General features: G+C 44.5%; 9 protein-coding genes across 9 annotated transcripts; 4 read left to right on the plus strand and 5 right to left on the minus strand.

Annotated features, from left to right (window-relative positions):
- Positions 1 to 277: 277 nt before the first annotated feature.
- On the minus strand, positions 278 to 1,248 carry BDV27DRAFT_149815 (prephenate dehydratase PHA2; the record flags this gene model as incomplete). The annotated part of the gene is made up of 2 exons (XM_032071125.1): positions 278 to 1,144; positions 1,195 to 1,248. The coding sequence occupies 2 exons, from the start codon at positions 1,246 to 1,248 to the stop codon at positions 278 to 280; spliced, it is 921 nt and encodes a 306-aa protein (XP_031922228.1).
- Positions 1,249 to 3,886: 2,638 nt separating this feature from the next.
- On the plus strand, positions 3,887 to 5,347 carry BDV27DRAFT_136569 (uncharacterized protein). Its single transcript, XM_032068793.1, has 2 exons — positions 3,887 to 4,645; positions 4,717 to 5,347. Exons 1-2 carry the CDS (start codon positions 3,958 to 3,960, stop codon positions 5,094 to 5,096), a joined length of 1,068 nt encoding a protein of 355 aa, XP_031922229.1. The 5' UTR covers positions 3,887 to 3,957; the 3' UTR covers positions 5,097 to 5,347.
- A 1,881-nt stretch (positions 5,348 to 7,228) lies between these two features.
- cbf5 (pseudouridine synthase CBF5) lies at positions 7,229 to 10,691 on the plus strand (the record flags this gene model as incomplete). The annotated part of the gene is made up of 10 exons (XM_032071126.1): positions 7,229 to 7,263; positions 7,330 to 7,508; positions 7,558 to 7,655; positions 8,020 to 8,062; positions 8,112 to 8,486; positions 8,894 to 9,019; positions 9,127 to 9,283; positions 9,348 to 9,979; positions 10,057 to 10,283; positions 10,353 to 10,691. 10 exons carry the CDS (start codon positions 7,229 to 7,231, stop codon positions 10,689 to 10,691), a joined length of 2,211 nt encoding a protein of 736 aa, XP_031922230.1.
- A 492-nt stretch (positions 10,692 to 11,183) lies between these two features.
- Positions 11,184 to 12,804, plus strand: BDV27DRAFT_136578 (protein fyv10). The gene is made up of 4 exons (XM_032068794.1): positions 11,184 to 11,346; positions 11,418 to 11,957; positions 12,013 to 12,207; positions 12,267 to 12,804. The coding sequence occupies exons 1-4, from the start codon at positions 11,293 to 11,295 to the stop codon at positions 12,696 to 12,698; spliced, it is 1,221 nt and encodes a 406-aa protein (XP_031922231.1). The 5' UTR covers positions 11,184 to 11,292; the 3' UTR covers positions 12,699 to 12,804.
- On the minus strand, positions 12,765 to 14,077 carry BDV27DRAFT_162905 (25S rRNA (uracil2634-N3)-methyltransferase; the record flags this gene model as incomplete). The annotated part of the gene is made up of 2 exons (XM_032073469.1): positions 12,765 to 13,834; positions 13,936 to 14,077. 2 exons carry the CDS (start codon positions 14,075 to 14,077, stop codon positions 12,765 to 12,767), a joined length of 1,212 nt encoding a protein of 403 aa, XP_031922232.1.
- A 1,569-nt stretch (positions 14,078 to 15,646) lies between these two features.
- On the minus strand, positions 15,647 to 17,260 carry gmtA (GDP-mannose transporter). The gene is made up of 4 exons (XM_032077000.1): positions 16,905 to 17,260; positions 16,731 to 16,818; positions 16,297 to 16,668; positions 15,647 to 16,241 (listed from the first exon to the last, which is right to left on the minus strand). The coding sequence occupies exons 1-4, from the start codon at positions 17,145 to 17,147 to the stop codon at positions 15,799 to 15,801; spliced, it is 1,146 nt and encodes a 381-aa protein (XP_031922233.1). The 5' UTR covers positions 17,148 to 17,260; the 3' UTR covers positions 15,647 to 15,798.
- A 544-nt stretch (positions 17,261 to 17,804) lies between these two features.
- BDV27DRAFT_136581 (thioredoxin domain-containing protein) lies at positions 17,805 to 19,084 on the plus strand. The gene has a single exon (XM_032068795.1). The coding sequence runs from the start codon at positions 18,071 to 18,073 to the stop codon at positions 18,794 to 18,796; it is 726 nt and encodes a 241-aa protein (XP_031922234.1). The 5' UTR covers positions 17,805 to 18,070; the 3' UTR covers positions 18,797 to 19,084.
- A 198-nt stretch (positions 19,085 to 19,282) lies between these two features.
- On the minus strand, positions 19,283 to 21,942 carry BDV27DRAFT_136582 (SMI1/KNR4 family protein). Its single transcript, XM_032068796.1, has 2 exons — positions 21,323 to 21,942; positions 19,283 to 21,227 (listed from the first exon to the last, which is right to left on the minus strand). The coding sequence occupies exons 1-2, from the start codon at positions 21,331 to 21,333 to the stop codon at positions 19,646 to 19,648; spliced, it is 1,593 nt and encodes a 530-aa protein (XP_031922235.1). The 5' UTR covers positions 21,334 to 21,942; the 3' UTR covers positions 19,283 to 19,645.
- Positions 21,943 to 24,030: 2,088 nt separating this feature from the next.
- Positions 24,031 to 26,524, minus strand: BDV27DRAFT_136583 (proline-rich nuclear receptor coactivator motif-containing protein). The gene has a single exon (XM_032068797.1). It carries the CDS (start codon positions 26,096 to 26,098, stop codon positions 24,719 to 24,721), a length of 1,380 nt encoding a protein of 459 aa, XP_031922236.1. The 5' UTR covers positions 26,099 to 26,524; the 3' UTR covers positions 24,031 to 24,718.
- Between the last annotated feature and the right edge of the window lie 112 nt (positions 26,525 to 26,636).

Below are 26,636 nucleotides of genomic sequence, written 5' to 3' on the forward strand. Positions count from 1 at the left end.
AAAAAAAAAAAAAAAAAACAAAAAACAAAAAAAAGGGAACAAAGTAAAAAGGGAAGATGAGGTAAAAAGAAGGATAAAGAAAGGAGGAAGAGAAGGAAAACAGAGAGAAAAAGGAGGGATTTATCTGTGTTCTTAGATTGGTTTGCTGTATTTGCGTATATATTTGGTACTGTACATCCACTTAAATAGATTCTGGGCAGTTGCTTTTCTCTGGCCTTTACCCATGAGTTCACAAGTTTGCACTTGCTATTATCAACTAAATGCACACCATTCATAATCACTCAGACCATGTTCCCAAATGTCTACAAGTCTCGGTAACACTCTGCAAATGACCCAGAATCTCAATGCCCACGCCTTTATCCTCTAGATTATTGGCTATCTGGCACTCAACCAGGAAGACATACTGCCAATTATTCTTCTGACTTGGCCGGGAGTTGATGCTTGTAAGGTTCATGCCATGGCGTTTGAATATTAACAGAGCCTCCGCCAGGGCCCCAGGGGCATATTGACAAACCATGAATGATATCAAGGTCTTCCTTGTTGTTGATGCAGATGCTCCTTGCACGCGGCGGTTATTCAAGTCTCCGAAAGGGCGCGGCCCTGTACGGCCTGAGTTCTTGTTCCTTAGCACGAGGAAGCGTGTTGTATTATCGGTTTTGTCTTCGATATTCTCTTCTAAAACATCCAGGCCGTGGAACTCGGCAGCAAAGCGGCTAGCTATTGCAGCGCTTTGTTCTGTTTTTGCTTTTGAAACAATCTCCCCAGCCTTGGAAGTTGATGAGGCATCCTGCCTTTCAATGCCTCTAAAGTATTTTCCAAGGAATCTCTCACATTGGCCCCAAGCTTGCGGGTGGGTATAAAGCTTAGCTACAGAACCATAATCCTGTTGACTAGAAAATACACCTCTTCGGGCCAAGAGGCAATGGTGCACTGTCAAATAATGCACGCCGCATACCTCGACGTCCTTGTAAAGGTCATTGGGATCTGCCAGGAGGTCAAGAGTCTGAACGACTGAGCCATTAGTTGAATTTTCGCAAGGGATGATAGCATAATCTGCTTCACCCTGTTGCACTGCGGTGAAAGCATCCGTGAATGATACACAAGGTAGCAATTCAGCAGACTTCCCAAAGAATTCAACAGCAGCCTAGAATTCGGATTAATGATCTGATATTGGTTTGGGCATAGTGTCCTGACCTGGTGTGAAAAGGATGCAGCAGGGCCCAGGAATGTTACAGTAATATGCTCCATAGCCGTTGGAATTTACGGGACCAAAGAGAGAGTGAGGAATTCCGCTGTACATGCTTTACTAGACATCTCCGACCGCATGGTGTATGTGGGAAGTCTATTTGAAACAAACAAATCAAACAACATACGCAGTAGCCGTCTCTTAGGTCAGCAGACCCACCACGCACTTCGGCGTGTTGGTCTGCCTCACCTCAACGATAATTCCCACCTCAACAATAAATTTGAAGCTATTCAAACTCCTATACAACATCGCCTTGAGTATCTATCCCAAATGGTAATCTAGGACCTTCCTTATCCGCCTGACTAGCCTTTTTACTAGGCAGATCCCCTATATCTCCCTGTTATAGTAGTTTATCATGCTCTAAACTTCCTGCTTTTCCAACCTACCTAAGACTCTGTAGTCTTTCCACCTCTGTACAATCGGCAATTCGGCGTTTTATATCAAATACAGTTAATAGCCCATTGTATCGGACTCTCCTTTTTGATTTCCGCCTATTTTAAGACTTCAGGAGTTGAAAATACTGTTGTAGATTGTCTTTAAGCTGAGCAACTAGTTCAGTAGCTTCTAGTAAGCTCTGGAATACACGGTCAAGATATTATATAAAGCTCTGATCAAGCTCTGGATTGTTATCAATAAAGCTCTATACTTTACTAATACTTCGGCAAAGATCTTATATTGTAGATGGCAGCGATAAGTTTAACAGTGGTGATAATAGTATTATAATTATCTCAAGTTCTAGAGCAGTCTCTAAAACCTTATATAGAGATTTTATTATCTTCTCTAAATTCAAAGAATATATACCTCGCTTCTCAAAGGTATACCGTATTGTATGTTGTTTGAAAGTTGTTATACAAATAGAATAAATATATTTAAGAAATTACTTTTATTGTCTATCTCAGTACCCCTTGAAGCAAGCTTATTGCTTTGCTTATGTCGGAGTGAAATTTCCTATTTAGGAAATTTTCTAGATTTCTTCTAGAATATTTCCTTATTAGGTAATACTGAATAAAATTGAAAGAATATTTCCTATTTAGGAAGTATTCTAGAAAACTTCTATAGTATTGCCTATTTTAGACTAGATTGAAATCTTATTTTCAATCAGGGTCTAGAAGGAATCTATGATTCATGACTAAAAAAGAATTCCAAAAAATTAATAAAAAACAATAAAAAACAATAAAAAGTCATGATAACAAATTCACTAATTCTATATTGATTTGAAATCATTCACCAAAAGCAAGGCTTAAAAATTGTCTATAAATAAGGCCTAAAAGTATCTACTAAATGATCTTTTTGATTTAAGCAGATCATCAACCAACTATCTGATTATCAGATAGTCAGATTTCCTATTCATTCTTTTGATCTCTTCAAGTCTATTCTATCTTATCTAGTTATTCAATCTATATTATCATTCTATTTCTATATCTTCTAAAGCCAGCCCTAAGACTATTCCGCTTTAGGATTAGGGCAGCTGACAGCTTACAATAAAAGTACTTATAGGCTTGAAAAGGTTATCTATCAAGAGACTGTACAAGATGTATTATATAAGAAGAAAAACAATAAGGTATAATATAGTATTGTCCACAGAACTAAAGAAATTCGTAGGTAAGATAGGACTCGTGGCTATTAAAAAGTAGTAATCGGACCTTATTTTTAGAGATACAATATTTTATATAATAGTAGAAGTGTTGGATCCAGTCAAGACCAATTTTATCTGAAGTATAGTCTTTAGAAGATAGAGCTATTCAATATTTATTAGAAATATCTGTATTGTACCATCTCTCCAGATAGTATACACCTTTGAATATAAAGTATAGAGGAAGAATAAAACTATCTACTGCAATATACTCTATTGTAGAGATCAGTTTCTCTATTTCTTTAGATAGATTTTCTCTTGTAGCTTGTATAGACATAGTAGTTATAACTTTTTGAGACTTTCCCTGTCCCAGTTGGAAGCCGGTTTTATCAAAGTTATATATATTTTTGGGAGAAATCTACTTAATAAAGGGCTCTAGGCAGTCAAACCAGTGCTGAAGAATACCTATATCCTCTATATCGAGACAATTTCTATCTTTTGGCTTCTATTGAATAAGCTTAAAATTGTCTGGGAGACATTTAATAAAGCGATAGACTCAGTTCTTGTCAACTGTACAAGATAGTCTGTCTATTGTATTCTGTTGTAGTATTTGATTAGCACTCTGCTCAATTATTCCAGCTGTAGATAGATAATATAGATTATTAAACTGACAAATCTAATAAATCAATATCTTCTCTTGTAAATTATCAAAGGTTCTGGTTAAGATAGGGTATAAACTTCAAGTAGCTCGGTCCTAAATACACACTCTGAGTTATTAATAGGGAATATCAAATTTATATACTAGCGCAGATATATTTGATTTTTTTTTGGCCTTGAGCAGTTTTACAGGCCTGAGAGATTTGTATCTCTATATCAGAATAAGTATTAGATATAGTAATAGTAAATAAAAGCTCTGAATAGCTTCAAATTTATTGTTGAGGTGGGAATTATCGTTGAGGTGAGGCAGACCAACACGCCGAAGTGCGTGGTGGGTCTGCTGACCTAAGAGACGGCTATTGGTTCTTGAGGTTTAGTTAGCGAGTTTCTTCAATCACATTGTAACGGCCCCATGCCATCTCTATTCCTATTGCTGCTAAAACCCAGAAGAAGCCCCTGTTATACCAGCCTGATTATCTAAATGAAGAGGAACGTCTTACTCCCACTGGGGGGAAGAAGATCAGCAATCGCATTGCGGACATACTCGTCACTCTGCGATCGACTGCATCGCGAATTAACATCACGGATACTGCCTTTGAACTTTGATTATCTACATACCCAGCCTTCCCATCTCCTGAGCTTGACATTAGCTGACCTTCTTCCGGGGACTCTTGTATCGTCGTGTGTTCATACGGCTCTCCCCTCAGTCACCCGTGCATTTCGTATGCCGGCTGGCCATCATTTGGCTTATTTTCCTCCGCAGGTTACGCTATCACAGTTACTACCAGATGGCACTGATGTCTTACATAGTCCCGGTGGACCTTTTGAGAGGCGTCTATGGGCTGGTGGAAGTGTCAGATTTCCTGTCACAAGAGGTCTGATTCTCAACGGCGCCCGAGCTGTCTGTATCGAAACAATTCGTGACGTGATGGTCAAAGGACGTGAAGGGGCAGAGAAAGTGATGGTTAAAATAGAGAGGCGAATGGCCGTGGTACAGGAGGGGGAAGAGGAGGGCAGTATCAGAGAGCGGATATGGAAGGATACCGAAGACGAAATTGGGCATGCTGCGGTCATTGAAAGTAGGAATCTGGTTTTTATGCGGAAAAAAACACAAGGTGAACTGAATTATGACAAGATGAATTTTGATACCTGTCAGAGAGTTATAAAACGTGCGCAAGTTGATCCAACGCGCCCAAAAAGTACATGCTGACGCCTTTTTTTTTTTTTTGTTTATTTCAAGCACCTCCTAGCCCCGAATATCGCCTTAAAGTCAAGCCGACAAAATCATTACTGTTTCGCTTCTCTGCTCTCACATTCAATGCTCATTCCATTCACCTGGACGAGGCTTATACTCGGAATGTAGAAGGTTTCCGGAACCTTCTTGTGCATGGACCGTTGACTCTGACACTGTTGCTCACTGTCCTTGAAGCACATCTCGCCAAATCAGACCAAATCATCACAGCATTTGACTATCGAAATGTGGCTCCTCTTTATGTTGATGAGCCTCTAACCATTTGTGGCAAGCCAAAGTCTGGAAAGGACGATGTATGGGATCTATGGATTGAAGGAAAGAACGGAGGCCTGGCAGTACGCGGTACTGCGTTTACAGGCCCAGGGTAGGGAATGGGCTTCGCGTCTTTGGATCACCACTAGCACTCTGCCGATATAAAGCTTCTCGGCACAAGCTAACGTGCAGCCCATTGGGTAAGGCATTATATATTCATGTTTCCAGCAGATGTAAAACCGCGAGATGGAGCAAAGCGCTGGTATAGAAGTTCGGCCGTCATGCTATGACCTTAATTACTTCCACAACTATGCAGCTCAAACCATTTATTCATCGTCAAATTATTTATAGAAGCTATGGGAAGTCATCATGGATGCGAGACTTCATACAGTACAATGGTCAAGACTAGGTCTCAAAAACGGTCTACCCTGCGATGTGGTTCTAAGAACAGAGGTTGCGTATTTGGGTAAATACAGCATACAGTACAATATCGCCTCCGGAGTATATTCCTTTTTTCTGGCAATGTGATCATTCTACTAATGTCCTTCATCCGGCTAAATGCGTAGTAGATTAAGCTCACCGCATCAATATTACTATTATATAGAAGGGGAATTGTTATTTGGACCTCACGCTAAACTATAATAGGCCAAAAATACGCAGTGTAATAATAATACACAATATTTGCCCATTTTCTGAGTATAAGACCTTTAAACTTTTTCTGTTAAGACAGAATTATATAGTACACTGAAATTATAGCAAGAAAAGAAGGATTCTTTAATACAATATTAGAACACCTATAAAGATTTTATTAAGATATCTAAAGTATTCTATATAAGAGCTTTATGTTACAGACCCTTGTCTAGCGTATCTTATCGAAGGCGGACACACAAGGCAGAATATCATAGGATGACAATAGCCGGTTATGGGACGGCTAGCACCCGAAGGATTACTCTTTACGTTATTCACCAAAGGAAGCCATGGACGCCAAAACCAGCCACACAAGGAACTCACGTGACTTAATACACGGGAAGTATACGGACTTGATCGCAAAACTATACCAGTTCACTACCAACGGTATACCAAGGGCAATACCAGACAGAAAGGCTCAAGGATATATAAGGACACTCATTCATGTACTTAGTTTAGTTCTTCGTGATCAATTCTATATTGATACTACAGAGTTATCTTTAGTAACAAGACCAGTCTCAACTCGTTCGTACTCTTCTAACTATTGGGTAAACGTACTCAATAGGCCTAGCCCTTTGGACTCGAGTCTAGTATCGACTGCAGTCTTGTGTCGACTGCAACCCTGTGACGACGGCAGTCTAGTATCGACTCCTGTCCTGCCAAGACCGCAATCCATTGTCGACCCGCGTGGTCCGCTAACTGGTCTCAGACTTGAGAACTGTTGTGCCTAGTAGCACCGAGAGTATTGTAGAGAAGTTGTCTTTATTGATAAGGGCTCTCAGCCACCGATAAGCGGTAGCCGCACCGCTTTATTCACCGCTTTCCGGCAGAATACATGAAAGCCACAACAACAACGATGCCCCGGGCGTAACACTTTATTATATTATAAAAATATTTTTAAATAAAAATAACTATAAAGATCTTGATAAGAAGAAAAGAGTTGAACATATGATATTACAATTACACACTGTAATTATTACCTATTCAGGATTAGCGTGAGGTCCAGATAACACTCCCCAGAAGATATCATAATTTTTATTTGGATAGCCATGTTTTAGTAAAACAAGTGTTAGTAAATTATTTAATATATACATACCTATTAGAAACATCTTAATATGTAATAATTTTGTATTTAACTGCAGAAGATGAAATATTTATATCATAGATGAGAAATAATTATGGCAGGAAGGTAGGGGGTATTATATTTAGACCAATTGAAAAGCCTGATTCTGGAAGACACGCTAATATCCATACCATACTCCGTAAATACAGAAAACTCGTGTAAAGTACGATATTGTCGTACTCTGTACAGAGGACTCCCGTAAGTTAAAAAGGTTTCTCTGATCCACGCCGGAAAAAGGTACTGCCGCAAGAATTGCACTAGTGGCTAGACACCTTTTATATTTTGTCTCCCACAACATATTCCTTCTCCCTTCCTTTATTTTCGAACAACTAAGGTGATCTAAGTTAGGCACTGCATGATGTTTGCAATGTGTCTTGTTTCTTACCTGAATTTTTGATTCATCTTAACATTTTAATCCTTTACACTCACATAGATGCAATGGATCGTTTTTGGTCTGCGCCGCCTGTGACAAGGTACTCAATTCACATCATTGTCAAGCTGCCATTTTCATAATTAAATGACTGACTTTGAAATACCAGGAGCCTAACTGCCCTTACTTTCGTTCAGTCTGCTTTGGTTTATGGTGGTCTACTAAGTGGTAGATACATTATATTCCGTCCGGGACTAGTCTTCAAGCTGCTTCCTGAGGCATGGAGGTTGTTCTCGTCATTCTTTCTGACAGGGCCTCGCCTTGACTTTATACTTGATCTCTACTTCAGTATGAATCTGTGATGGCCTAGTCTAACCGCGGCACTAACATATAGTAGTGTTCAAGTATGGCAGTGCTTTGGAGACGGCATCACCACGGTTTAGTTCACCGGGTGACTTCTTCACGTACGTGTTCTTTGTAGCCACTGTTATTACGGTAAGTTATGGGACAGCTTTGTTTATTAGTGCCTTGGCAACACTCCCTTTTCTGGCGCCAACTGTTGCCTTTTTAACCTCGCATATCTGCCCGCCCAGCCTTGATCTAGCTGAAGCGGTTCCTGGAAGTGAGGAAGATTGCCCCTGCATCTCATACAGTACCACATTCGCATTATCATTTAGGGCTGCATGCGATGCAGGTATGGTGGGACAGCCTTTGAGATAACCTACGTGATTACATTCTGTTCACGTAGGTGGTTATGGTGCCCTACATATCAGATTCCTATTTTATGTTTTAGCAAAACAAATATGCTTATATCTGTTCACTTCGCAAGTAGCCTTTCACCTGTGCTGACAAGTTGAAGCTCGCCGCAGGTTGCCTGTTAGATGATGTAATTTTCACCCATGGTGAGGTCGCTGCAGCATCCAGCATAATTTACCTACTAACCCTCGGTAGCTTTAATCATCGCATTTGTCTACACGTTCGCCCAAGACAACCAAGGTAGAAAAGCCTCTTTTTTCGTGGTCCAACTGCCTGTTGAATTCCTACCATGGGCGATGCTCACCTGGACGCTTGTGCTTAGTGGGTGGCATGCAGCATTCAGTGAGAGCATGGGAATAGTCGCGGCACACATGTATGATTTCTTCTCACGCATATATCCGACTTTCGGAGGTGGTAGGAACTACATTGTCACGCCGGCTGTTGTGCGGAGAATCTTTAGCGGCCATATGCCCCCCAGTCAGCACCGGGCCTATGGAACAGCTTATCGTCCGATCCCTGAAGAACAAAATCCATCCCAGGGCCGGGGCTCTTTTCAAAGCCCCTGGAGCAGTAGAGGACCAGGCAGAAGACTGGGCGGCAGCTAAAACGGCCGTCATGTACAATGATTTGACAATGATAGTCTCGACGCCGAGGTATAAGCTCTATAGTTTTAGTCTTTAGGAACACTATAATTAAACAAAATACCCAAATCGGCAGCGAACGTCGATTGCAACAAGGATTTCAGAGTTTTTTCGTAGTTGTGGATCGGTTGCTGTTCAAGTCACGGGATGTCTATTCAATTGGTAAGGAATTTTGCGCTAGCTTGTTTTGTCGTTAGACCGGTCGCCGCACTTCAAAATTTCCCATTACTGCTTTCTCGCTAGCGCCCCCAAAACTTTAGCTCGGCAGGTGCAATTTTTCCTGCGTTCTTTTCCAACCTGCGCGCACTCATACCTGGCTACTCTGCATGCTCTGAGCAAGCCTGTTCAAAATGGCAGTCGCATTGGCTAAGGAAGAGATGGACTACACAATCAAGCCAGAGTCTGGCACCTCCAACATCTCCACATCTGACTGGCCGCTTTTACTGAAAAATTATGACAAACGTACGTTCGCATCCTACCTGTATTCTCGCCGAGCTCATTGGTATTGTGACTTGGAGGAGTTCATATATTGCTCTAGTGAGTAGCTTCAACTAATTGCACTTTTACAGTCCTCGTCAGGACTGGTCATTTTACGCCAATTCCCGCCGGTTGTTCTCCTCTGAAACGTGACTTGAAGTCGTATATCAATTCTGGCGTGATTAACCTCGACAAGCCTTCTAACCCATCCAGTCATGAAGTGGTTGCTTGGATGAAGAGGATTTTGAGGTAATACCACAAAGATTAAATCAAATGACAAGTTGCTAAATCAATTGTTTTTATACTTTATCAGGGCAGAAAAAACTGGACACAGCGGAACTCTTGACCCAAAGGTCACCGGTTGTTTAATTGTTTGCATTGACCGTGCCACTCGTCTGGTCAAATCGCAGCAGGGTGCTGGAAAAGAATACGTCTGCGTGATCCGCCTCCACGACAAGATCCCGGGTGGTGAGGCTCAGTTCAGAAGAGCCCTTGAGACGTTGACCGGTGCACTTTTCCAGAGACCGCCATTGATCTCTGCTGTCAAGCGTCAACTCCGTATCCGGACGATCCACGAGAGCAAACTCTACGAATTCGACAATGATCGACATCTTGGTGTCTTTTGGGTCAGCTGCGAGGCAGGAACATACATCCGGACTCTTTGTGTTCACTTGGGCCTCTTGCTCGGTGTTGGAGCGCATATGCAAGAGCTCAGACGTGTAAGAAGTGGAGCTATGGATGAGAACAGTGGTCTGGTGACTTTGCACGATGTGCTTGACGCTCAGTGGATGTATGACAACCAGCGGGATGAGTCGTATCTGCGTAAAGTCATCAAGCCTCTTGAGACCCTGCTCACAACTTACAAGCGTATTGTCGTTAAGGACAGCGCTGTAAATGCCGTATGTTACGGTGCCAAGCTCATGATCCCCGGTCTTCTGAGATTCGGTATGTTTTATCTTTTCTTACCGCGTTCATATGGTGCCATATGACTTCCCAGGATATAAATGATTAATGTGAAATAGAGGCTGGAATTGATGTCAACGAAGAAGTTGTGCTCATGACTACCAAGGGTGAGGCCATTGCCATTGCTATTGCTCAAATGTCGACCGTGGAGCTGTCTACTTGCGACCACGGAGTTGTTGCCAAGGTAAAGCGTTGCATCATGGAACGCGATCTTTACCCACGGAGATGGGGCCTGGGCCCTGTTGCCTTGGAGAAGAAGAAGCTTAAGTCGGCTGGAAAACTAGATGTACGCTTATCCATTTCTGCCCCTTCATTTTGCTTTGTGTTTTGAGTTGCCACTGACAATCTGATGTAGAAGTATGGTCGAGCCAATGAAGCGACGCCTTCTAAGTGGAAGAATGATTATAAGGATTATAGCGTGCCAGAGGAAGCCTCCGAGCAATTGGCAGTTAAGCCAACGCCTAAGAGCGAGGTGGCTGCTCTTACATCTGAGCAGGCCGAAGCTCCCTCGTCGCCCCAAAATGAGATGGAGGTTGATGAGTCCAAGGACGACGAGAAAAAGAAACGTAAGCGACATGAGGGAGAGACTCCCGAGGAGCGAGCTGAACGCAAGCGCAAGAAGAAGGAGAAGAAGGAGAAGAAAGAGCGACGAAAGTCCAAGCAAGAGAAAGAGGACAGTGATGACAGCGATTAAGGCTTCCTAGGAAGTCCCTTGGTTGCCTCCGATGGCGAAGCCTTTTCGTATGGGGAGTCTAACTTCACTACTTCACTTGTCTCTAAATCCCTATCGGAGCATCATTTGGGTATATTTCCTGTACCGTACGTGTTTTTCTTTTATCGGAGTCTTGGGTTGAGAAGGGAAATCAACATCAATTGTTTTGTTTTATAGTGTTTTGCTATTGAATAATGGTTTCACTCAGTGAGGGAAAGTGTTCCAAGGTCTTTCTTGTTCCTTGTCTTAAAAAAGGAAAGAAAAAGAAAAGAAAAAAGAAAAAGAAAAGAAAAAAGAAAAAGAAAAGAAAAAGAAGTAAGGCATCATGAGAGTATAACTAACAAGCTGGTACCTATTCGTAGGTCTTGTTGGTATGTAGGATGTCTAAACGCTGATTGGTTAAATGGCTGACCGAGGTATCGTGACCTTAGTCCCGGGTCTCCCATGTACGTGCCACTTCTATCCCCCCTCCTACCCAGGTCCACGTTACACGTACTGTTGATTGATATCTTATCTTCTACTCCTTTTTATCCCATTCCGCGTGTCAGTGAAAGGTCATATACTTAAGAAATCCGCGATAATCATGGCTTCGGAGCTCACGTCAACAAAGCTAAACGCGGAGAATCATTTGTTATTGGTAATGCCTGCCCAATATCATCAGGTTCAGGTTCAGGTTCAAATTATATATTAACTCCTTCTCACTCGTAGGACCAACCCCTCCTACGACTACCTCATGAACTTGCACGAAAGAATTTCAAATCAGTTCAGCGGATTGTCGAACGGGAAAGAGAGTACATTCTCCCCTCGCTGAAGGCAACTGCCAGTGTCTCGCTGTGCAATGGTCAAACACCGGATCAAACGCTCGCTGCTTTGGATGCTATGATATCCAGGATGCAAAGCCTGAAGCGGAAAATGGAAAGCTTGCATCAGGAAGAGAGAAAGATCCATGGCCAGTCAAAAAAGCGTATACAGCATCTGGAAAACCTTCACCAGATACATAGTTTGGCAGATGTTAAGTATGATCAGTGGTCGAGGGTCCGTTTAGATAGACTTGTGGCAGACTATATGCTGCGATCGGGCTATACGGAAAGTGCCCGGCAATTGGCCCATGAGAAGGATATCGAGGATCTCGTAGATCTCAACGTTTTCATCCAATGTCAGCGGGTTGCTGAAAGCTTGCGTCGTGGGGAATCTAAGGACGCTCTGCAATGGTGCAGTGAAAACAAAGCAGCGCTAAAAAAGAGCCAGGTTTGTGTCCGGGTTCGTATGAATTGCGAACTGAATGACTGATATTCTATTGCAGCACAATTTGGAGTTTGAATTACGTTTGCAGCAATATATCGAAATGGTGAGGACTGGGGACAAAGGGAAGCTTGTTGAAGCTATGGTACACGCAAAAAGATTCCTTAGCCCTTACATCGAGTCACAGTCAACAGAAATTCATCGGGCGGCAGGCCTTTTAGCTTTCCCCCGGGACACGATCGCCGAGCCGTATAAGGTATTATTTCATAATTACCTTGATCAGTTTCTTCATAGACTCTAACAATGTATGAGCAGTCGATGTATGCGCCTGATCGGTGGTGTTACCTTTCTGACCTTTTTGTTCGCACTCACCATGAACTCCTGTCACTGCCATCGCGCCCCTTACTGCATATTGCTCTGTCTGCCGGGCTATCAGCTCTCAAGACACCATCTTGCCATTCGGCTTATACGTCTTCAAGCTCTAATTCTCTGTCTACTACGACGTCAGTCTGTCCCATATGCTCAACTGAGTTACATGAGCTTGCGCGCAACATGCCCTACGCCCACCATACCAAAAGTTATGTTGAGAGCGACCCGATTGTTCTACCAAATGGTCGAATTTATGGCCAACAGCGATTGTTAGAAATGAGCAAGAAAGTTGGTTGCGTTGAAGTCGGCAAAATCAAGGACCCCACAACCGGCGAAGTTTTTGAGGAAAACGAACTAAAAAAGGTTTACATCATGTAGTCATCCCTTTTCTTCCATTCGCTCTTATTTCACGACGGAATAAGAAATTGCAGTTTCTCTAGCCTCTCAGTCACTATCATCACTAGTCAATGCTCTTGATCTTTTATTCCTCGAAGTTTTATCCCTCTTGGAGGATTGGATATCCATCGTAGGCACTATGCGCTCTTCCTTTAGCTCAAACACGTACATTCTAGCCTCCCTATCTTCCCCTCTCCAACCACCCCTTCCTCCGTTTTTCGCTTCAATTTCGCCCAAGGTCCGAGCATGAGAGTACCCTCTGTAGGATGCCCACGGAAACCTAAAGCTAGTAACAACCCTTAGACCAGCATGGCGCGCAAGATCCTTGATGTTCCAAAGGGTGTAGGGCTCTCTTTCGAATAGTGTGACTATGATCTGCCCAGGTTCGTTCCGAATTCTGTTCTCTTGCGCCATGTCATTTCGCGAGCCCAGCATACCAGCGTTATCCTCCTCATCTAAGTCAGATCCACTTTCGGTACTGAAGTCCCACCCTTCCTCGTTTACATTGTCACTCATTTCGGGACGAGACGACAGCAGCGGCACGCAAGCTTTGAAGAAGGAAACCAGAAGTTCCTGGTTGGCACGAACTTGCCGATTTACATTGGTAGACAAGCCTCCAACATGGGGAAAATTGAAGCAAATAATGTCCCATGGTCCACCTTTGGTTGAGGGGAGGATTGAAGTGCCGCTGCTCTTCTTGGCCTCCTGCCATGCAGGGCATTTACGTTCCCGGCGAGGGAGTCCGAAGCGTACGTCTTTCCCCCCCCCAGAAGCGTGGCCAAGTTTTCGAGCGTCGACTGAAAAAAGGACGTTGGGCCGGCGACGTTGCCTTGGTTTGTCTTGATCTAGCCCTTTCTTTTCTCCTTCCCTGTGTCTCTCATAATCATTGTCGCGATAGTATTCCTGATTTTGACATTGGATTTGGCTCCTTAGTTCGGTGACGATACTTGAGTCCGGACTATGGTCTTTCCTATTGGAGGCGCCACTGAGGATTTCGCGAACATTATGTTCGGCTTGGGGATACTTGCTGTATAATACTTCCCTAGAATCGTAGCTTGTAGCCAAGACATTCTTGCAGCAATGTTGGTCAACTAAAGAGCGGGCAAAAGAGAAGTCACCTACGCAGACCATTAGTTGTGGATGTATAAGCACTACATGGTTGTACGAAATGATGACAATACCCCAGGGAAATCCAGGAGTGGAAGCAGGAACATCATACCTTCTCCAACTAACAGAATTCGATCATTTCTCCCAAAGGGAATAATCGGCCGTTGATGCAAAGGGTTCTTCTTGCCGACATTATGCTTGGGTGAGGACGACGATGAAGGAATAGTACTCGAGAGCTTAGAGAAAGTGTGCATTTTACGAGGTTTTTTTTGGTTGCCACTTCCATGGCCAGTATGCCATCGTGCTCTCTTCGATTTCGGCATGCCGTATAGTCTGTAAGGTAAACTGAGGTAGAAGATAGTCCGGCGGGCAGGGATGGATAGTAGTCAGCTGGAGTTGCGCTGCATCAATTAGGAAAAAGCGTTTGGTTTGATCTGCTCCAATGGGACGCTAGTGAACACCGAAGCTATCTGGTCGGGGATCTTCGATTTCATGAAGATTCTAAGGAGCACCTTACAAAGCGCCGGCCCGTCCCTTCCGGTCAATAATGATCTAATACTTCCCGGGGTATGTGCCAGACAGGTAAAAACCTCGACTTCAGAGGGGCAAAAAGCAATTAACTCTCCCTAACTGGGAGTCACCCAGGTCTCCCGCGCTTGTTCTTGCATAAGATGACAAGCAGAAATCATGACCGTTAGACCATCGAGGATAGCTAGTGTAAGTCTACACATAACTTAAAAGGTTCTTGTAATAAAGTAATTGTACCTATCATCGTACTGTTTCCCAGTATACGAGAGAACGGTAAAGGGCGGATATTCGGATAAATGATAATGTTGAGGGCTCCTAAATGTCAAAGATGGTCAAGTATTGCAAGAAATTCTAATCCTCAAGCCAGACGAGAAGGCTCTGAACAAAAGGAGATCTACATGCAGTGAGCACAACCCATTCAAACTGCTTCTGCTTCCCTGGGAGGTGTGCTAAGGAGATATTTTGGTATATAGAGGGTGGAAGAGCAGGGGAGGAGGGGGGGGGGCTACAGGAAAGATTTGCAGGAAAGAAAGAAAAATAAAAAAGGTGAGAGGGTACGAATGATTGAATAGATAAATAACCTCGTCTCTTGCCTCGTAGGAAGGTAGGCACTTCACGTAACTTCAACTGGCATCTTAATACATTTAATCAAGTTTTCTCATGTAGTATCTAGGCTCCCTCCTACGAGGCCATCCATACCTAACCACATATTCGACCGGACTACACATCCCGCCCGTAAGGACATACGAGCCCAAACAGACGAGCTCGGAAAATTATGAAGTGATGTTATCCTCCAAGATCTTCCGGTCGCATCGTCCCCGAAAAGCATCCCACTACTGCGCCAAAGTCAGTCAATTGCACGAGCTGGTCGTTAGAGAACGCTTTCAGCAAAGGGTACTTTCTATAACCTCATTAAAAGAAGATAATCGTCCATATATACAAATTCCAACCCCGAAAGGAGGCAAAAAAGATAGCCTTTTCTCTCACACAATAACCGAGCCTCTTAGGCATCTTATTGCACCCAAGATCGCACTCAATGCCTCCCACCCCCCAAGAGATCTAGAACAAACCATGCCCCAACATTATAACATGTTACGTGCAACGAAGTGCGCCGCCAGCGCATTGAGAAGAAATGATATATGAAATTATCAGCACGGACATCAAAGCAATACATAGGTGAATGGGCAGCAATGAGGTCAGACGTGTTAGAAACGAGGCATGTTAAGCAGTTTGTCGATAAGTATGTAAGCACACCAAGCCAGACTTATCTCATAAAGAACACCGACAACCGGAATACATACACCTAGACTGGAAGGAAATACACGTATCGCATATAACGTACAAGTAATGTACTGGCTCTTGTCGTCAAGGAACCAAGAACATGTTCCGATATGATAAACGTACGAAAGGAGTTAACACTCCTACTCGTAATAAAGCAGTTGTCACTTCAAGACCGCAGAGAATCCCTCATACTCTGACTGCTAGCACTGACAAGTGGGTTGGAAGTCGGTAAGATACCGGTCTTTGGTTTGGCATTTTGCTTAATCTTGGCGATCGCATATACGATCCCACTAACGAAACCCACAACAATAGCGGAAACACTGGGAAATGTTACCGGAGCATCGAAGAAGATCAACCCTGACAGGGCAATGGGCAATTTGTTGAGGGCTCCAACCATAGAATAAGTGGTTGAGGATGTCACGCGAACACACCAGGCGGAGGTGTAAGAGATAAACACCGAAGACAAACCAGACAGGATCATTGCAAACATGATGCTGCTACGGTCGGCTGGAGGGAAGTTGCGGTTGATATTGGCGGAAGACCAGTCTTCCATCAGGCCTGTGAGAATAATAAGGACAGGGATCGACAACAAATTGTTGTAGAACATGGCTAAGGGGAGAATCAGCAAAAAAACTTCCAATGACCACCGTTAATAAACACATACTATCAAAGTCCTTAAAATTGGTCAACTTGATCCTCTTGCGCATTCCTAGGACATATGACGATGTGCAGAGACAGTTTATCAACATCCATATGTATCCAGAATTGAGTGTTGAGACTTGGGCACTCGTATCTCCACTGCTCTCAACAGCATGCTTAATGTCGGCCCATGCGGCAATGATGGAACTGAGTACCATGAGTCCAAAGGAGAACAAAGTAAGGCCGGTAACGGAACCACCAAACCAGAGGACCTCCCCGTAGGCAATCAGGATGATAGTTAGGTTCTTGAAGATGGTGTATACTGGGATAGAGAGGAACTGAAGCGCTTTGGAGCCAGTGTAAATCATTCCAATAAGAAGCAAACTGATAGGGAACCCTTATTATACGCCACCATTAGTTTATTCTATAAGTGTCACAAGGGAATTTAGAGGTACATACACTTCTTTGCTTCATCTGCACTGAAATCACGGTACGTGATAAGACCGCAGAATTTGCATGTTTGGATCGCAATAATACAAACAATGGACTGTGTTAACAGAAAAAAAGGGCAGTCAGTGCAAGTCTGTATTTAAAACCTATGTTCGCGGTGGCTTCAGTTTCTTGGTATCATACCTGAACGCAGAGGAGAAAGAAGTTGAGGTTAAAGTCCAACCCTGAAAGAACATATTTGTTCATGACAGTCATCAAGATTGACGATCCACAATACGCCAATACAGGCAGGACAGGGTTGTTGGAGAGCGAACTGGATGGGGCATTTCTAGGCTGAGGCGGCGCAACAGCTTCGAAATTCTTGCTCCCCTGATCTATTTTATCCATCTCGATTGCATAATCATCGGTCTTCTTGCCTTCCACCATATTCTCATATACTGATCACCCCCGAAGTAGGAGTGAATATGGCGATAACGGTGAACAGGGCGACAAGGCCGGTGCTAAAATTGAGGTAAGGCTGAAACTGCGAAGTAAAGTCGTTGACACGGGAAGCAGCGAGGCAAAGATAGGTTTCGAGGATTAGAAGGGATATTATCTAGTGTACCTAGAGACTAATGACAACGAGTGTGGGGGCAGTAGAATCAAACCCAAGTCATAAAAGAGATAACGGAGAAGCAGTTCGACGGAGGGAGGGAAAGGGAGAGAAAGAGCAAGACGAAGCTGAGGAGACAGGTGAAAGAAATAATGGAAGGAAGGACTTTTGACTGGGCCGGAAGCGGCAATTTTTAATGTAATGTATGTATCTATACATGAGAATACAACGATAGAAGTAAGTATGGGATTAATGCACACATATCTACCATATTATGCAGGCAGCACAAAATGGTGTGTTTTCTTTTTTGAGATCTCTTATTATTTGAAAGAAGGGAAAGGAGAACAGTTAATAAAAGCAAAAGGGGAAGGGGCATTAGCTATTCTATTGGGTTTACTTAAATACAAGGGGAGTTGGTACTGTATCCGTAGAACTCGATACCAGTACACAAGAATTACAACTGCCTCCCATGAGAATTATCTTTACACTGATCTGTATCCAATTAGCACGTTGCCACTCCTGCAATGCAGTGAAGAGTGAAATCTTCATTCACCTTTTCAAACCTTGAATATCTATAGTCGATACTTTCACCCCGACATCGGTTTACACCTTACCCCGGAACCCGAGCAGCCTGCGCGACCCCTCCGTGAAGAAGCAGCTCCCGATTATCCTCTACAGACTTAACTCGTTCTATCAAACGCTCTGTGCAGTTGTCCTGCAGAAAATTTCTTCCTACAATCCCACCACGGGTTTCGTCATGAGCCGAAACATTGAGCCTAAACATTCCGTAAGAGACCAAGAAGATGAGATCGACGATGACGATTTGTTGAAGGCCTTGGAGAACGAAGATGACTCTGCATATCGAGCCCAACGTATCGAACAACTCAACGCCGAGCTCGCATCCGCCCAGAACAACCGGTCAGTGGTCCCTGCCCCTGGCCAGACAACAATCACCCAAGATAGCCTATACCCAACTCTTGAAAATGACCGGATATTGCTCAATTTCACAACGGATACCCATCGGTGTGTGATCCATTTTGCACACCCCGATTTCGCACGCTGTGGCACCATGGACGAACATATGCGGGCTTTAGCAACACAGCATTACGACGTGCGCTTTGCCCGTGCCGATGTTAGGGACACTCCGTTCGTGGTGAAAAAGCTGAAGATACGCGTTCTCCCTTGTGTGATCGGGTTTAAAGATGGAATTGCTGTTGTGCGTGTAGTTGGCTTTGAAGGTCTTGCTTGGGGCGGGCGTGATGGAACCGACAGCTTCAGCACGGCAACTCTTGAAAAGAGGCTGTTATATGAAGGGGTTCTAGTGCAGGCGAAGATTAGAGATAATGATGACTCCGATATATCTGATGCAGATCACGGGGATGAGGATGAGGACGATGGCAGACGACGAACTCAAGGGAAAAGGGCCATCAGCGGCAGGGGAACGCGGTACAACAGGGATGATGATGATGACGATTGGGATTGAAAAGGGGGATCGCTGCCGTTTAACCCTAATATTCACGAGTTCTATTGCCACAATCTTCGCGGAGCTTCCAGTCTAGAACATATTGGCCCGGGATCTGCTTCTTGAGACACATGGCTTCGTTGTGACTGATCGCTGGACATACAGCTCACAAAAGGCTGTAGGTTTCAGGTTCTCCAAGCCCTTGATCACTTAGACAGCCTTCCACTAAGCATTGGAACCCGCATTCCGAATGGGCCGGATAATAAAATCACAGTAGCTGCATAGGTATGAGCTTGCTTGCTGGCAAGTACGGGAATGAACAGATTCTATGGCATTTTCATTTCCCGTGGCTGATGCCAGATAGAACTAAACCTGTTGTGAACTAACGCTGTTTTTCTAAGGTGTTGAAAAATAGGGCCAAGCCTTGAACGATGACCTTAGTATCAGTGCAAGTATAATTTATCGGATCCCCCGTGTCTATATCATTGGAAAGTATGGCGCAAAAGGAAAAAAAAAAAAAAAAAAAAAACCAAAGCCAAATTCTGAACGAATATCGAGCTAAATTTACAGGTAGTACGAGCGAAACAAATCGCGAGAAACCATCCCAAGCGAAGAAAAGAGTAAGACGCTTCTATAACGTAGAGGAATGTCACAAGAACCACAGAACCACAGAATATTAGAGTTAGGATTTATACAAGCCTGTCAGCACGGTCTCCACAAAGATTCATCAGTTCGACATCGGCGTTTGGCAGTTTAAACAGGACGAAAAAAGGGAATTTATTACTTATCCGAGCGACAAAAGCAAGATGTTCATAACGGGGGCGAAAGAAAGCATGAAAAAAGAAGTTAAAGAAAGGTATTGAATCAGACTTAGATAGCCACATTTTTCATTTCGCCCAAGATCTCGGCGTCCAAGGCAGTACTAGGAGATCCATGAGTCGACTCCTGATTCTGTATCATCCCATTCTCCGACAGTTTTTGCTCAGCACCTTTGTCAAGAACACCTTCGTTCCCTTTACCCACATGTGTCAACACTTCCATCAGATCTTCGCTTTGTGTTTCCTTTGTATCATCACTTTTCACGACATTATCTGGCAGGCCGCTATCCACATTCGTGTGTATAGGACTTGGAGCCTCTTCCGTGACGCGAGCAAGAGGGCTGGATATACCAAACTGCGTCTTGGGACTCTGAGTAGACCCACGATTGGGGAAGCGGTGAGGCGATCTCCCCCGTTCTTCACTAGGGGTTGGGCTCCCATAAGGAGACTCCTTTCCAGACTTACTACCGGTATTCAATCCAAGACCGCTAGGCCCCTTGCGACGGGGTGGTCTCCGGCCATACTTCTGATCTGTACGCCAGCGTAGAATTTCCATGTAAGGAGGTTCAACATTCTGGGCCTTGAATTCCAATAGCTTGAGTTCATTCGTCTCTTCATCCACAGAAACCTTGCCGCTGCAGAGGTCATCAGCCACAACTGCGAGGAAAGATGCCCAAGAACGAGCGACAACGTATTTGCAGTCATAATCCCGACCAAATATAATGACTTGGCCCCATTTCCCTGCAGGTCCCGGTGCCAGATCGATTGCGATACAATTTCCACCCCAGTCACGAGCCATAGGAATCCAAGCAGGATGGGCATACGCTTTCTGAACGGCACCGGAGGGCTGAGAGTCTTGTCGCTCGAGAAGATCCTGTCTCCACAACGGATTTGACCCTGTAGTAGGGGCTGGAGGGACAGCCGAAGAAGAGCCTGCCGCAGCTTTGGGAGTAGTATTGATAATGCCGGATGAGCTGAGGAATTCTTCATTGACAGTTCGCCAATTTTTCCATTCCTGGACTATCTCTTCGCAGTCCAGAAGCATACATCCAAAAATCACACCAGTGGGTAAGCCCGGACGCTCCTGTCCATCGTGGGCCATCAAAGATTCCCGAACTTCCAGCGGTAGGCTACAGTCCAAGTCATGCTCCAGCTCATTGATATCGTTCTGAGTACAGCCTTCGCAAAGATTGTCGTAAAGCTCCTCGTAGTTATTCTCCAGCCATCGCTCGATCTTTCTCCATGAATGAGTGACTGGGGGGGGTGGCGGTGCGCCATCGTGGAAACTTTGCATTTGAATCTCTGCTGCGCCATCTACTCCGGGGTCGGTCGAGCGTCGCTTCTGGGAGGAGAGGGATCGCATACCGGGCGAGTAAGGACGAGTAGGGGAGCCAACACCAGTAGGGGAGCCGGTCCAGCCGTTAGATGTCGTTGCGCCTTTGAGCTGATCATCCTCGTAAGTCTCCGTCAAGTCAGGTCGCGACTCAATGGCACTTGTTGCGATCGATGTAAGAGGCTCATGGCGACTCTGGCTGAGAGGCACATGTTTACCCGTTCGATAAGGAGAGTCGTGGGATGCATGCCGATCGTAAGAAGTCATTGTATGCCAAAAGGAACGCCATGCCGAAGTAAGTCTGTTGTTGAGTCAGAAGCGGGCATTCACTCACAACCCTCGGGGGGGAAGGGGGGAGGGTGGGGGTTCTCTCTGAGGGAGTCCAAAGATACTCACGGGTTCGCCATGATGAAAACTTAAGCAAAACGAGGACAGACTGATCTCAGACAAGAATCTGCTCCTCCCCGAGAATTTATGAGTACCAGACACTGATCATTGGAGAATTGTTGCGTTCGTGGTTAGGGGTGTAAAGGAAGGGGCAAGGCACGGGGGTAGGAGGAAAGGGAGACAATGTTGAATGTTTCCAGCAGACGGTACGAGGGCCGAAAGTAGGAGTAGAGTAGATAACCACGCGGAAGGTTGGAGAGGGGGCTCAAAATGGCGTATGGGGTGCTGATTCAAATGCCAGAGAAGAAGGTTCTTTGTCTTCTTCTTCTTCTTTTTGTTAGAGAAGAAAAATGAGAGGAGAGGGGAGGAAAGAAAAAGAAGAAAGAAAATGGGAAGAAAAAAAGAAATCCTATCCAAGGGAGGGCTTGGAGGTAAAGGGAGAGAGATGGGATTGTGATAATGGGGAATGGCCGATCTCAACTATCCTGAAGACAGAAAATCCTTGCTATTGACAGTGATATTTCTTGTTTCACCTCTTACTGCCTCTGCCTCTTGTACTTATCTGTCCTCCTTTGTTCCTCTTTTCTTTGGGAGAAGTCCTCTTGATTAGCGTTGTTAGTGGGTTGGCGCGACAATGGCATCCACGATTCGACCCCTGGGAAGCCGTCCGGAACCAGGGATGGAGTGTTTCCAGTCATAACATACGGTAGTGCGGTAATTTATATTATCAAAACCATAGTATCCAATGTACTCCATACCCGACGGGCATAACTCTATGTATAGATGTACGTATAATACATCATTATGCCTCTGTATCTACTAAGGTGTATTGTTTAAGTCTAGTGCACCTTAATTTACAATGCTGATCTCGGTGCCTACTGCATACTAATATCTGTCTGTATGTAGTAGCAGACTCTACCACATATATAACTCTGCTGCTATTCAGTAGCTTTTGAAGCCTTCTCCTTCCTCGTCAATGGTCAATAAGAGCAAGCAAATGTGCTAAAAGCTATAGTACTCCGTCACGGTAACAAGGTGTTGCCTATACACCGTGCTGTGCTATATAACATTCCAGTACATGGATCTCTCAACATTCTTTTCGTTAACAGGAACGGTTCCAATTTTCCCAGTTATCAGGCAGGACAAATCCAATCCATCCTTGTCAATATATTGAGCTATATATGGTACTCACTTTCAAGGTATGCTGTCACTGGTTATTATCACGGTGACCTTGCAGAATCTAGTATGATTTTCTCACTTTCTCATTGAGCTTACTTATTTGCCTTACTTTCACCCACTCCCGCATATATATATTCTCTCCCTCTCTCTCTATCTTTCTCTCCCCTAGGCGTGTGTGTATGTGTTGGATTAGTTGATTTGATTTATAATAAAACTAACGTGTTTAATTGTTTCTATTAGCAGCGGATTATATAAATGTATACTTTGCACCTAACCCTTGTAGACCCTGTAAGTTTCTATAGTTCCATTCGTGATTGCTTATGAAATTCAGGGAATGCTTACTACATTTCCCATCAAGTGAAACCCACGGTTTGAAATACTGCCATATAAAGTAGTTTGATATACTTTCCTAATATTAGACACATTGGGTTGTTGAGGTCCTATTAGGTCTCATGTATGGTACATATGTACGGAGGTGTGTTCCTAAAGTTATCAAACAGGTGGGTCATGTGGCACGTGACCATTGGCCAATAGAATGTTTCTTTGGAATATATAAGTAATGCTTATTGGCCAAATATCACGTGATATACACTAGCGTAGTTTAATAACTTTAGGAACACACCTCCGTACTGTCTCTGGCTACGGATATCTTGAAGTGGGGCGTCCTGTAAGATTGATCTGCCTATACCGTCCGCCCTTATTAGCTATACCTAATTGGCTTAGTGGTAATTATATAATATAATATCCAATTATATATGTTTAAACAGGGCGGGAGGTACAACAAGGTAATCTTACGGATTGCCCCACTTCAAAGTATTCGTGGTCAGAGACAGTACCTTTTAGTATAGTACTCCGTAGCGAATACACATACAGTGGTCTGGTCTTACGGTATTGTGTGCGTCCAATCGACGATCCACAGGAACAACCGCAAGTTACAAATTCGACGGCTCGAAAAGCCAATGGCGGGTCTACAGTGCAATGGAGATATACTACTCCGTTGTAGTAGGTGTACCTGAAGTGGTGGCGCTCTAGTTAATACCAATCGACAATTCTCTCACAATGCCAGGTGAGGAAAGGAATACTTACCCCTGTGGATTGACCCTGGGGCAACTTTCGCCTACAGCATGTCATTCAAGACGCAGAACGTAGTCGGGGCTCTTTGTCGCCGCAGGTTACCGGTCTTCAACCCCAGGAATAAATATGTACATCATGGGATAAACCTGAGGGATCTCCAAGCAAGTCTCCACGAAGGTAATGGAATTCTTAGTTTTGTGGTCGTGATTTGCCGTACAGAGTGGGGACCACCAGTGTGCCTAGTCTTCGGCGCTACTCTGCACAGTTTGAGGTTGTTGACCTTATGTTCGAGTCTTCTGGACTGTCACCTGTTCCTTTCCTGTACTCCGATAATCTGTACCTGGTACATCCTTAATACACCCAATTACCGGTGGGTTCAGCGTGTACGACCATCTCCAAGCCCACATTGTAAGTGGTTTTGCAATGAATACAATGCCTTTATGAGGTTAGCATAAAGCGTGCCATTTAATGATCTAAATAGCGAGATATATTAGGAGTTCGGATAGTTTCGTGGTAGTAAATGCATAGGTGCTCAGAACGAGAGTAGATGCGTCATATAAACATGGAGACTGAGATATAACCGCAAGATCGGGGAAACAGAAACCCAAATAATATAATGGACGAAGGCTTAAGCCGAGAAAGCCATCCCTTGACTAGACATCGTAAATGTGATAAAAGACAAGTGTGGCATCAGAAGCACAAGGGGAAAAAGAAAAAAAAAAGAGAGAGAGAGAGAGAGATTAAAGACGGCAAAACGAGTGACATCAGGAGTCCCTGATCAGTCATCCAAACAATACTCCAAACCAACACACTCCGAGATTGTCCACCAAAAAGGCAACCGGACTCCGCATTTGATGCAACGAAGGGTATAAAACGTCTCGCTGAAGGACCAATGAACCCATCAACCTATCAATTACAGCAATGACCACTACCAGCATGAACCGCGCGAAGAACACGGAGAATCTTGGTCATAAATGATGAGAGACTGCCACGGGAAACATTAGACTAGACGAAAGAAACCCAATATTCAAGACAAGATATCATTCGGCATGGGAATGAAACTTGAAAAACGGAGCATCGATTGTTATGCACAAATGTCATGCAGAATGCCAGAAAGCATAAACGAGGAAAGCAAAAAAAAGGAAGGTGGCATTACGCATATGAACTCTGAATACCGCTGGACGGCAGGCCTGGGTTCACATCAAGCTTCAGAATCCTCCGCAGATCGTCTTCCATTTTCTTAGTGTCAAGAGCTTTGGTGGACGTGTTTGAGACTCGCGATGTAGGTGACTGGTGAACTGGCGGATAATTTGGATCCTGTATAGGATCGATGGCGAATTTAGTCTGATTGTACACCGGGGAAGAGTACGTCTCTCCTGAGACGTTTACGGTGTTCCCTGGGATTGATGAAAGAGCTCCTTTGTTTGAGGTCGAGGTTTGATCTTGATAAGGCTGAGGGTTGGTAATGTATGCATTGGAAAATGGCGACTGCCATCCATCTCCAACCGTTGACTGATTCTGCCCGGGGAGCACGTTGTTATAAAGAGTTGCTGACGGGCCAGAGGCTGTTCTGAGTGCAGTTGCAAAATGAGGCACACTGCAAATGGGGGTAGGCTGCTCGTTGACACCGTTAGTTTGACTAGATGATGATTTTGACACATACGAGGGCCTTTGAGGACGTGGATTGAGTAACAGATCCTTCAGGGCCTCAGTTTTGGCTCTTCGTTGGCCCTCATCAAGTTCTACCACGGACTGAGAGGGAGAACTGGCGGATCGCAATGCATTCATGCGATCTTTGTAAGATGTAGCAAATGCGGGTCCTATCTCCGACTTATGGGGCACCGGATAGTCTACCCCCAACGGCAATAACCCTTCTGTAGAGCCATTGAATTTGCGTAGCGGCAGCGTCTTGGAGTCCGTCTGTGGGGAGCGAATACTGATGTTTGTCTCGGGACTACACTGAGGCTGAGAATTTCTAGCTTCAACCGCAGCTTTAAAAAGAAAATCTAAGGGTGTTGACTGCGGTTCTTCGGTTTGGAACTGAGGGCGTGGCCTCAGCTTTGAGGGGGTCGCCTCATATTCCGGTCCAACGTCGTATTTGTCGCCATCTGCTTCCATTGCCGGGGCAAGATCGGGACCCGGTATTGACTTTGAGAAAAAGCTCGGGATTGGAAGGGAGGAGGGAGCTGGGGAGGCATGGAATGTCGGGCCGGCATAGTGAGGGCTATCTTTCAGCTGAGGCGTGGTGACATTGTTAGAATGCGAATATGTGTGGCGGTGGCCGTTCCTCTGCGCCGGTGAAATCTTAGATAAATCTCGTGGCTTCTTGTTGGACCGGCCACTCTTCTTCTTCGATAGGTTGGCAGAGGAATCAGTGGCTGTTCCTCCTGGGCTCATGTTCCTCGGAGGGGACGAGGGAGGAGTCGTTAACAGAGTAGCCCTTTGTGTAGTCGGCGTCGCATTTCGTTTCGGGTTGCGCCGGTTGTTTCGAGGGCCTTTTGGTGTTGGAGGGGTCGGCGACAGGTTCGACATTGCGGCTGGTTGGCTTAAAAATTGGTAGCCTAGGCAGAGAAGCTCAGAAGAGGGAAAGAAATGATGTATCCTCAAAAGGAAGATAGGAAAGAGTAAGAAGATAATGATAATAATTGACAGCGCAAAATATATAGGGTCGAATAGGCTGCAGCACTGCCCAGCAGTCTGTTCTGATCACGTTAACGCCGGTAATGGATAAGGACAATAATATCAGGTATGGAGCGCCGATAGCACTGTAAGAGCCTAATTTGTCTTTAAATGATAACAAATAGGTTCAAGAGGCGCGAATATGTCTATTACTGGAATCAAAGGGTAAGCAACGAAAGAAGAAAGCCAGAACTCCTAGACATGCTTGTTTCTAGACAGGTAAAGAATAGAGAGAGTGGAACAAAAGTAGAGGGGCATTGTCCCAGGACGTTGATGTTGTGATGTGATGAGGTAGGTGAAAATGAACATTGGGAGGGCGGCTGGGGCATCGAAGGCGGGGATCGGTTATGACTAACAGCTAGGCGGCGAGTTGTATTGTACCACGCCTCAG

This window comes from Aspergillus caelatus, assembly GCF_009193585.1.
Source record: "Aspergillus caelatus strain CBS 763.97 unplaced genomic scaffold BDV27scaffold_281, whole genome shotgun sequence".
Classification (NCBI taxonomy): Eukaryota; Fungi; Ascomycota; class Eurotiomycetes; order Eurotiales; family Aspergillaceae; genus Aspergillus; species Aspergillus caelatus.

Bases quoted from the DNA above. Each gene is read 5' to 3' on its own strand.
- BDV27DRAFT_136581 (XM_032068795.1), top strand. From the start codon at position 18,071: ATGAGCCGAAACATTGAGCCTAAACATTCCGTAAGAGACCAAGAAGAT.
- gmtA (XM_032077000.1), bottom strand. From the start codon at position 17,147: ATGGTGGAAGGCAAGAAGACCGATGATTATGCAATCGAGATGGATAAA. The intron at 16,819-16,904 runs GTATGATACCAA...CTGTTAACACAG, and splicing joins TCTTTCTCCTCTGCGTTCAG to TCCATTGTTTGTATTATTGC. The intron at 16,669-16,730 runs GTATGTACCTCT...GCGTATAATAAG, and splicing joins TGCAGATGAAGCAAAGAAGT to GGTTCCCTATCAGTTTGCTT.
- BDV27DRAFT_136569 (XM_032068793.1), top strand. From the start codon at position 3,958: ATGAAGAGGAACGTCTTACTCCCACTGGGGGGAAGAAGATCAGCAATC. The intron at 4,646-4,716 runs GTGCGCAAGTTG...GTTTATTTCAAG, and splicing joins CTGTCAGAGAGTTATAAAAC to CACCTCCTAGCCCCGAATAT.
- BDV27DRAFT_136583 (XM_032068797.1), bottom strand. From the start codon at position 26,098: ATGTCGAACCTGTCGCCGACCCCTCCAACACCAAAAGGCCCTCGAAAC.
- BDV27DRAFT_136578 (XM_032068794.1), top strand. From the start codon at position 11,293: ATGGCTTCGGAGCTCACGTCAACAAAGCTAAACGCGGAGAATCATTTG. The intron at 11,347-11,417 runs GTAATGCCTGCC...TCTCACTCGTAG, and splicing joins CGGAGAATCATTTGTTATTG to GACCAACCCCTCCTACGACT. The intron at 11,958-12,012 runs GTTTGTGTCCGG...ATTCTATTGCAG, and splicing joins CAGCGCTAAAAAAGAGCCAG to CACAATTTGGAGTTTGAATT.